The 10,040-nt window shown below is 49.0% G+C and overlaps 1 protein-coding gene across 2 annotated transcripts; it reads left to right on the plus strand.

Moving 5' to 3' along the window:
• The first annotated feature begins 3,793 nt into the window (after positions 1-3,793).
• On the plus strand, positions 3,794-9,603 carry LOC128561010 (retinol dehydrogenase 16-like). 2 transcript variants are annotated; one of them, XM_053554749.1, is made up of 5 exons: positions 3,794-4,127; positions 6,215-6,473; positions 8,218-8,381; positions 8,547-8,670; positions 8,952-9,121. In XM_053554749.1, exons 1-5 carry the CDS (start codon positions 3,815-3,817, stop codon positions 8,977-8,979), a joined length of 888 nt encoding a protein of 295 aa, XP_053410724.1. In that variant the 5' UTR covers positions 3,794-3,814; the 3' UTR covers positions 8,980-9,121. The 2 variants fall into 2 exon arrangements, with proteins under 2 accessions (XP_053410724.1, XP_053410723.1); XM_053554748.1 differs by lacking the exon at positions 8,547-8,670 and having other exon boundaries at positions 3,800-4,127; positions 8,952-9,603.
• Positions 9,604-10,040: the final 437 nt, after the last annotated feature.

The raw sequence follows: 10,040 nt of genomic DNA on the forward strand, positions 1-10,040 counted from the left end.
CAGCTTCATTCCCATGTTAACTCAGTGTGACAATTTAGTATGACAACTCAGGCCCTTCTGACTCAAGCCAGTTCAAAACTGTCAAAATAGCCTAGCTGTATCTGTCACCCACCCTGCTCATGTCTAACTAACTGCCTAATTTAACATTTCCCCTCTGATTTACAGAGCCCAACTTTTGGGAAAAGTCCGCTGACTGCTCTGACCGCTAGTTCACTGAGAAGGGGCAATGTGAGTGGTGGGCTCTGCAATCCGCTCTCTGTTGGGGAAGGAGTGAATGTCTATGTAGAGCAATGGCATGTAGAGCATGCCACGGCCCTTTATACAGTTCCTGTGGGTCGTGACCCACAGGTTGAGAACCGCTGATCTAGAGGGCTACAGTAAATGGGCCACAGCAGTTTGTAAGAGCAGTGTTTTCATACAGGTGGATGTCTGGTTGGTCTTGTAAATGTTGACACCTGGGGTGGCCAGCATCTGTAAGTGGATAGCTTCTAAGTGAGAAGCAATGAATCTTGTTATGCAGTTGCAAATACAGGTTCTGAAAATTAGAACTGGTCAGTATCTGACACTGTTCCCTTCTGTTTGTACTGACCCTGCTTCAGTACAAACAGAAGGGAAGAAATTAGACACTGAAATCTGACACTCTTCCCTTCTGAACTGGTCAGTATCTGACACTCTTCCCTTCTGTTTGAAACAGGGTCAGTACAAACAGAAGGGAAGAAATTAAATTCTAGAATATAAAATAAATCAAAAGAAGCCATTTGTTAAGAATATATGCAGTTACTGTAAGATCCAGACAGAGCAGCACCAATTTAGGAAAGAAAAGCAGCTGTTGTTTTAAAAAGTAAAGAGGATTCTTTTTTTTCCCCCTTAGTTCCAAACCAGTACCTGACCTTGGGTCTTCTGCTGAGTGCTGCTATCTTATCTGGAGGACATCCGTAACATAGCAACCACAGTTTTTAGTAAGCAAAAATATACAGAAACAGTTTAACAAACTTTGTATTTTAACCCTATAGGGGGAGATTGACCCTTTGAGTTCTGAACTTTTGATGCATTTACTCATTAATTTAAACACGTGTACAAGAACGAAAATCCAAGAGGCTTCAAACATAAGTCTTATAAACTGAGAACAGAAAACTTTATTGTTTTAATTAGAGATTTTCTTTTCATTATATCTAAATCATATATAAATTCTTTTCAATATGATTTACATGAACTATCTTTTTTGAAATTTTTAAGTTGTTTCTGTCTTAATTTTTTTTCTTAAACCACCAGTTATTTTAGGACGAAAAGTTTTTACACAAGGTTTATTTTTATGTAAACTTACTTTCTTTTCTTTTATCTTTCCTTATTAAAAGTACACCTTTGTACTTATGTCTTTCTATCTTTCTCCCACCCCCCGCTACTTACTGTTTTCTTTCACTTTAACTTCGAACTTAGAAAATAGGAAAAAGAAAGTTGACACAAATTCTCCTTTAAGATTCTCTAAGACTCGGCTCGGCGCCTGTAGCTAAGTAGTTAGGACGCTGGCCACATACACCAGGGCTATAGAGTTCAAACCCGGCCCAGTCTGGCTAAACAACGATGACAACTACAACAGAAAAATGACCAGACGTTGCGGCAGGTGCCTGTGGTCCCAGATACCTGGAAGGCTGAGGCAAGAGAATCACTTGAGCCCAAGAGTTTGAGGTTGCTGTGAGCTGTGATGTCATGGCACCCTACCGAGGGTGATAAACTGAGACTCTGTCTCAAAAAAAAAGTGCCCTGGGTCCTTTACTGGTACTGGGGAGTCCAGTTCCCCAACTTATCTTGGACAGTAGCCTGGGAAGTGAATAACGATCTCCATATGCCAGCACATGGGCTCATTTGGCCTTGTCAGGGCCTGACCAGCAGTGCCCACATGAAATGGCTGTTCGAGTGAACAATGGCATCCATTAAATATAACATGAGCAGAGCCAGGCAGTGTTGACTTTCTCAGGCTGGTGTTGACTCCTGAGCTCAAGTAAGCCTCTAGCCTGGACCTCACAGAATGCCAATTTCCAGTGGCAAAACTGGGACTTGTTGCTCACAAACTCTGGCATCATTTTGATTCCTGGCCTCCCTGGTCACTGATCACTCACTCAGCCATAGTGTCGGCTGCCTCATTGCCCCACCCCAGCTCACCCCGCCACCCGCAGGGGCCTGGTCCTGGTGCCTGGTAAAGAGAAAGTGCCCTAAGGGACTGGGCACCTGGTGTGCCCTCAGTCCTCTACTCCCTCCATTCCCCTGTCACTGTGGAGAAGTGGGGCCTTCCTGGGGTACAGCGGGGACTCCTCAGTTCTACTTTCACATTTACTCACTTTTTAAAAGGCAGAAACTGAATTCATAGCTACAGATTCTAAAGTAGCTGCTCCAAGGGAAAGGGGTAAGCAGTCTCTTTCCCTTATTGCCCCAGGAAAAGGAGTTTCTTGATTCTGATCTGCCTTCACCCTGCCGGTATCTGATGTCCAATACACCGTCCTCTCAGTAGTCACAGTATCCCCTGGGACCCCGGGTCTTTCCACTCCCTGGAAGTTGGGGCTTCCACCATCAGCCTCCCCAAGGAGGCCCCACTTTCCTTCAGGACAGTGTGGGCCCCACACTCTGGGGAAAATCTTTTGCTCTAAGAACAGGGATTTAATCGGGGCAGAGAATTCCAAGGAAGGATGACTTGGGGCTCATTTCCTTCAGGGTTTTAAGGGCACAGACCCATTTTTGCCTTTCCTTGACACCATGAATTTATCTCGATTACCTTTGCCCCAAAATACAAGTTAAAAACTTTACCCATGCCCAGTGAGTTGACCCCTCGTCTGAGGATGGCAAGTGGTGTGGGTCCACAGGAAAAAGAGGCAGGTGTGTTCACAGAGCCTGGGGTGGGGGGGACGACCTCCGAAAGATGTGGCAACTGTTTTCTTTCCGAGGTTTATCAAGTAGCCTGGAGTCACAGGAACAGACACCAGGCACGGCAACAGAAGGAGATCGATAAGGGATGGGCGAAGTCCCTGATCCTGGGTGGATATCACGGCTCCCTCCTCGCCAGTGGCCTCCTGCGGCCCTCAGCACCCGTCCCCTGCTCCAGAGTCCCCACACCTCCATCTCCTGGCACTGGCACACCCCCAGTGGCACGGAGTGAGAGTCCCTCAGGTGTCATTCACGGCTACCCCTCCTTAAGCTCCTACTGTGCACCGAATACAAATCCCCCCAGTTCACCCAGAGCATCCAAGGCTGCGGCTGACTATGTCTTCACTACTTTGATGATGTTGGCAGAGTGGACTCCACAAAGAATCCATTTTCAGAAAGTCCTATTGATTCCTGGGCTAAGTACACGTTGGAGTTGGGTGGTACCTCTTGGTCCTCTGACTTCACCTGCTTCACAAATACCCGAATTCACAAGGTTATGGGACTTCCAGGGATTTTATGCTACAGAACAATATGCTGTAATACTATGACACTAGCTTCATCATCTGGAATGCTACAGAGTTAACATTTACTGAGTGGGAGACAAAATGAGCATGGACGACTCTGAAGTATAAGAGCAAAGTTAGGAAAGCTCCAGGGTGCTGGGGGTGGTGAGCTGAGATCAGAGGATGGCAGGGAGGAGGGAGAGGAGTGGCTGGGAGGGGTGGGGCTGGGGAAAATTAACAGTGCGTCTGATCAGCCCTCTGACGATTTCTTCATAGCATCACTGAGATAAAAATTCAAGACTGCCTAATAATAGGGAGACTTCTGTAAAGCTCATAGCAGAGAGTACTAGACATTTAGCACAGTCAAAGCTGGTAGGCACTGTCCTCTGAAAGCCATGTGGCTGTACCTGGCGGCCCTCGTGGGCCTGTACTACCTGCTGCGCTGGTACCGGGAGAGGCAGGTGTTAAGCCACCTCCGAGACAAGTACGTCTTCATCACAGGCTGTGGCTCTGGCTTCGGGAACCTGCTGGCCAGACAGCTGGACACCAGAGGCTTCCGGGTGCTGGCCGCGTGCAGGACAGAGGAGGCAGCCGAGCAGCTAAAGACCCAGACATCACACCGGCTGGAGACGGTGACTCTGGATGTCACTAAGACGGAGAACATCGCTGCAGTCACCCAGTGGGTGAAGGAGCGTGTAGGGGATGGAGGTACCTCCCAGACTACTGTTTGTGTCTGTTTTTTTTTTTTTTTTCTGTCTCTGTGTTGGGGAAACTTTGTCTGCTAACTGGGAAGATTCCCAGGATGTTTGTATTTTCAAGGACTTGAGCTTTACAGTTTCCAGACCATCAGTCCTAGAGCGACTGTGCCTGCACCCCAGGGTCAGGTCAACCCTCCACAGGAAGGCTGGGCCCTGGAGGGTTGCCACGAACACCAGGGCCCGGGCCTGGCAAGATTCAGCTTCAACATCGCAGCATTTTCTTATGGGTTCCTTCACATTAATCTCCTGACCCCCACCCAAAGTCTGTAAGATTACCTGTCCTCACTTCACTCACGGGGACACTGAGGCTTGGAGCCCTAAAGGGACTTCATACCAAATACTGAGTAAGAAATCCTCTTCTTTCTACTATATTATGCTGCTTTGTTCTCATTATAAACATAGAACGTGATCATTGAGGAAAACACAGAAGAGGCTTATGGTAAAACAACGTTCTCCCTCGGCCCATCCTCCAGAGTTCATTGCTGTCTACATTACGAACTCTGGGATCAGCTTTACGTGATCAAGTCTATTCCAAAACGTAATATTCAATGTCTATACGTTTGCGTTGAGAGAATGTAATTTATTTAAGCAGTCTATATTGTCAGATGCTGAAGTTTGATTCCTACATTTTCTGGCACAAATAACATCTCTTTAAAAATTCAGTAAGAAGGTTTGTTCACATGCTTAGTAATGTTATTCACATAAAGTAAAATAACTGGATCGAAGACTACAAATTTCTATAAAGCCAAGAAAAATTTCAGGAGGAGGGGAGACTAATATTGCAAAGCCTGATTCATGTTCTGATATTCCTGCACTCAAACTCCATTCATGCTGCTCCCTCAGCCCTCACTCACTGAAAACCCTGCTCCTGCTGACCTGGGGTCTGTAGTTGCAAAACTCAACTATTTCAAATCCTTCATGATGTGGGTGGGTTTTTTTTTTTTTTTTAAAGGGGAAGAGTCTCACTCTTTTGCCATTGATAGAGTGCTATGATGTCATCATGGCTTACAGCAACCTCACACTCTTGGGATCACGTGATCCACCAGCCTCAGCCTCCCCAGTAGCTGGGACAATAGGCAACTGACATGACACCCAGCTAGTATTTCTATTTTTAGCACAGATCAGGTCTGACTCTTGCTCAGGCTGGTTTCAAACTCCAGAGCTCAGGTGATCCACTCACCTCAGTCTCCCAGAGTGCTAGGATTACAAGCATGAGCCATTGTGCCTGGCCTTGATGTTGTGTTTTTTCCCTCTATATATTTCAGAGACTGTTCCTGAGAGCTAAGTGCCCTGAGAACCGGCCAGGTTAGGTCAAGGGTGAACTCTGCAGAGTCTGGAAGGAGAGGTTGACACTTCCCAGGGGCAAGGGTGCAGTCTGGACACTGGTGTGGCATGAGGACTCCTACCATCTGTCCCAAGTTTCCACTCCATGGTGGACTTAGGATTCTCAGGCAGAGAGGGTGAATGTTGCCTCCTGAGGAAATACTGCCTTGGAATGTGTACGGGTTGTGTCACAGCTTGTCCCGTGATGTCCAAAGTAGCCCTGTTCACTAGGTTACCCCACTCTTAGGATTTTGAGTGTGCCTTTCCCAACCTGGACATAAAAAACCATTATTCATGGTTTTTTCCCTTTCTTCTTGCTTTTTCCTTTCTCCTCTCTGCACTTCCCTTCGGCTCTTTCCCCCGTTCCCCTTTTACTGTCTCTGTCTCTCTCCCACCATGAGATATTGTTGAGCGCTCACTCTATTTTCTCAAACTCTGCCCATGCACTTGACAAGGCTGGCTCTGTTGCACGTTGGGCACCAGGCACTGGAGCAGAGATGACAAGGACCCTCCCTAACCTCAGCAGCTTGAAGAACATGCAAACCCGAACAACCCCCAGAGCCACCACGTGCGTATTTCCTCTCCTCCACTCTTTTCCCTTGTGCCGTGTAGCACACTCCTCCTGACTCCACACATAAATTGCACTGGAATGGGAGTTAAACTAAACTGCACAGGCTCAACACAGTGCTGCTCTCATCTTCCCTGTGTCCTCAGGACTCTGGGGCCTGGTGAATAACGCTGGCACCGCCTGGCCCACAGCCCCCAACCAGTGGCTGACGAAGCAGGACTTTGTGACAGTACTGAACGTGAACCTGCTGGGGATGATCGAGGTGACTCTGAGCCTGCTGCCCTTAGTGAGGAAGGCCAGGGGCCGCGTGGTCAATGTCTCCAGCATGCTGGGCCGGGTGTCACTTTTTGGAGGTGGCTATTGCATCTCCAAGTACGGCGTCGAGGCCTTCTCGGACTCCCTCAGGTATCACACTGGGCTGGGGCTTGGCCTGTGAGTGTGCCTTTCCCAACCTGGACATAAAAAACCATTGTTCTTTTTCTTCTGTGGCAGAATATTTCAGGAGTTTGATTGAATTACAGCTTTAGAGGCTCCTTATTCAAGGAGCTCTGTTCACACTTGGTGTCATAGAATTTTTCAGAAGTTTGATTGAATTACAGCCTTAGAGGCTCCTGTTCAAGGAGTTCCTCTGTTGCGCCTTGTGGCCCGGCACTTCCCTGGATTTAGCCAGCCTTCCCTTCAGCCAGCCTTCCCTCATCTCCGTGTTCTGGTAGACAGAGGATCCCTAGGCCTCAGAACTGGTGTAACATGGTTCTGAGCCTTCTGAGAAAGTCCTATTCACAGGACACGTCTGAAGCAGATAGGACCAGGGATGATTTGGGTGCAGAGTCCATGTCCGTGGCCACTGCACTATTTGGATGGACTGAGCACTTGAGGGTGGGTGTAGCCTCTGCCTCAGTGCCACAGACAGAAAGGGAAGGTAGTGAGAGTGGAGGGTCAGCACACCCTGGGACAGGTTTTGGTCCTTCACCTAGTAACCTGGATAATGGGAGACGGAGGCACAAGAGATATAAAACATCATCGCCAACCCTTATAGGGGTTGTGACCAAGTCAGCCATGCTGGCCTTGGCACCCTCACCCCTGATTTGCGAGGGTCGCGAATGTGTGGGGAGAGCTGAGACCTGGAGAGCTGCACCTGGCAACCCGTGAAGGAGGGTGGGCAGGGCTCCTGCATGAGAGGATGTCATCAGCCTAGACCCATGGTGAGTGGGCAATGACTCTTGTGTGGCAGGGTCCTCCTGGCCCAAACAGCAAGGCCAGGCCTGTTGTGGGGAGTTGGACAGGTGACAGTGGTGGGCCATGGGCTATGGAGGTTTTTGACTCTGCCCACGTGCCAGACTTTGTGCTGTTATCAGTGAAACCCATGGCAGTGTACTCAGGGCGGCTGCTTGTCTCTCGGGCATCCAGATGCCCTCTGGGTGCAGTGAGTAGAACAGTGTGTGGAAAGGCAGGACTGAAGGCCAAGGGAATTTCCTGGGGTGGGAGTGGGAGGAAGGAGTTTGAGAAGCTCAGAGAGTGCAATGGGACAGTCATGACGCTGATGGGATGTGGGGTCACAGGGGGTAGGCGCTGCAGTGGTGCCCTACACCTGAATGCAGGGGGTTCAGGGCGGGTAGTCCTGGTCTGTAAAATACGTCAACCCTCTACACCACCAATCCCATCCTCATAAGTCTTTTTGTTTTTGTTTTTGATTCTGTTTTTGTTGGAGACAGAGTCTTCTCTATTTCCCAGGCTAGAGTGCCAAGGTGTCAGCCTAGCTCACAGCAACCTCAAACTGCTGGGTTCTAGGGATCTTTCTTGCCTTAGCCTCTACAGTAGCTGGGACTGCAGGCACCTGCCCCAGAACCAAGTTTATAGTTCTATTTGCAGTAGAGCCCAGGTCTCCCTCTTGCTCAGGCTGGTGTTAAACTCCCGTTCTCAAGGGATCCTCTTGTCTCCCCCTCCAGAGTCCTAGGATTACAGGTGTGCACCGCTGTCCCATGGCCATCCTCATAAATATTGCCCACTGGCTGCTGTATGTGCCAACTTGCCAGGATTTCTGGCTTATCCCACCACCATCTTGACTTGGCTTCTTACTGGGTTTGTTCATTTTCTGTGTTTTGCTTCCCAGACCTCTGAAGTCCTGGCCCTCAGCATGTCTGTCTTACAGGAGGGAGCTCGCCCACTTTGGGGTGAAGGTGGTTGTGATCGAGCCTGGTTACTTCGAGACAAACATGACCAATATGGAGAGAGTTTTGCGGATGGTCCAGAAGACTTGGGACCATGCCAGCCCTGAGATCAAGGAGATCTATGGCCAAAAGTTTCTAGCATCCTGTAAGTGAGCTGTGGACACTGAGCAGAGAAGTGAGCCTCATTAGAGTCCTAGGTCCATCATCATTAGCGCCCCAATACTTCAGGGGAACAGAAGGAAGTTGACCCCTCAACCCCGACAAAGTGAGGTGCTTTAGTCCCATTCCAAAAGTGCCTTGTGTTCAGCAGGTCACCTGGAGAAAGACTGCAGTCTTACTGGAATGGTGGCCACTGTCTGCTCTGGTCGCCTCATTATTATGAAGAGGAAACTAAAGTCAGAGAGAGAAGAGACCCTGGGCCTGTGGCCAGCCGGGTAGAGATGGCTCGTGTCCCTGTGCTGAGTCTCTTTTGGCAAAGACCTTCTACTTGTGTGGTCCCGGTATCCCCTGCCAGGGAGGAGAGGAGGCTTGGTGTGCAGCTGCTGCTCCTGGGGCAAGAGTGGGCCACGCCCTGGGAATGGTGGATTGAGTAGAATTGGGGAACATCACTGTAGGCTGGGCATTCTTAGAAAGATTCCTCCTAAGGTAGAGGTTTGAATGGTGTGAATGGGAGGGATGTGCCAGCACATTAAAGGTCCTTTCTCATCCTTAACAGACCTCAAACTATTATCTGCAAAAGGTAGGACCACAGGCAACCTGAATCTGTCTGAGGTGACGGACTGCATGGAGCATGCGCTGACCGCCTGCCACCCCCGCACCCGGTACTCAGCTGGCTGGGACGCCAAGCTTCTCTACCTCCCCCTGAGCTACATGCCCACCTTCCTGGGGGATGCCATTGTCACCTGGGGCCTCCCAAGGCCAGAAAAAGCCCTGTGAAGCCATGTCTGGGTGTGGAGAGCAGGCTGTGAGGCAGTGGGGCCCCTACAACCTGGGGAACATTCAGAGAATGACCCCCCACCTGCCTCTCCTCCTTCCCCTAAACAACAATATTCTTTTCTGCTGGAAGTCATGAAGCACATTATTTGTCTAGTTAATCTTTAGGAACTATGCAGAAATTCTTATGATCTTTCCATTTTTACCTTTTAACATATGTTAACACAGTTAGATAGAAACTATAAACAGGAGGATTTGTTTTTGAGAAAGTTACTTACATTTTCCAATAATAGTATAAAACCAAAAATATGTCTTTTGTCTATGCTACTTCCCCCTAAACAACCCTGCTGAGATACTAGAAAATAAAGCTGATTTTGTGTTTTGGTGCCGGCCGCAGTCACCAGCTGCATCAGAACTCCCGAACACATCTTTCATATCTTGTGTCTTATCTTATGTTTTATTTTCTCAATCCCCACAGATTCCACTCTGGTTCATTCTCCTCTCCACAGGCACATGAAACCTGGGGTGCTTGTTTGGTTGGGGTTGGACACTGTGTGGGGTGATGTGTCCTTGGGAGAGAAATACAGTGGAGGAGGACAGCTCTCATGTCAGCTGGTCTCCTGTCCTACCTCCTTCCTCACCTTTGGCCTTGACTGTCGTGCGATACCATTCAGAGCTCCAGAGACGGTGTGAGAAGGTGCCAAGTCAGACAGCTGAGGAACAAGCAACCCAATGGTGTGTTGTTGCCCTGTGTGGCCAATCAAGATTTGAGGTCTCCTGGGAAAATGGTGAGGTGACAACTGGGGAGGGGGAGAGCAGGTGGACAGAGCCTCAGCCCACACCTTCTCAGCCTCCTGCCCACCTCCTCAGG

This window comes from Nycticebus coucang, chromosome 12 (assembly GCF_027406575.1).
Source record: "Nycticebus coucang isolate mNycCou1 chromosome 12, mNycCou1.pri, whole genome shotgun sequence".
Classification (NCBI taxonomy): domain Eukaryota; kingdom Metazoa; phylum Chordata; class Mammalia; order Primates; family Lorisidae; genus Nycticebus; species Nycticebus coucang.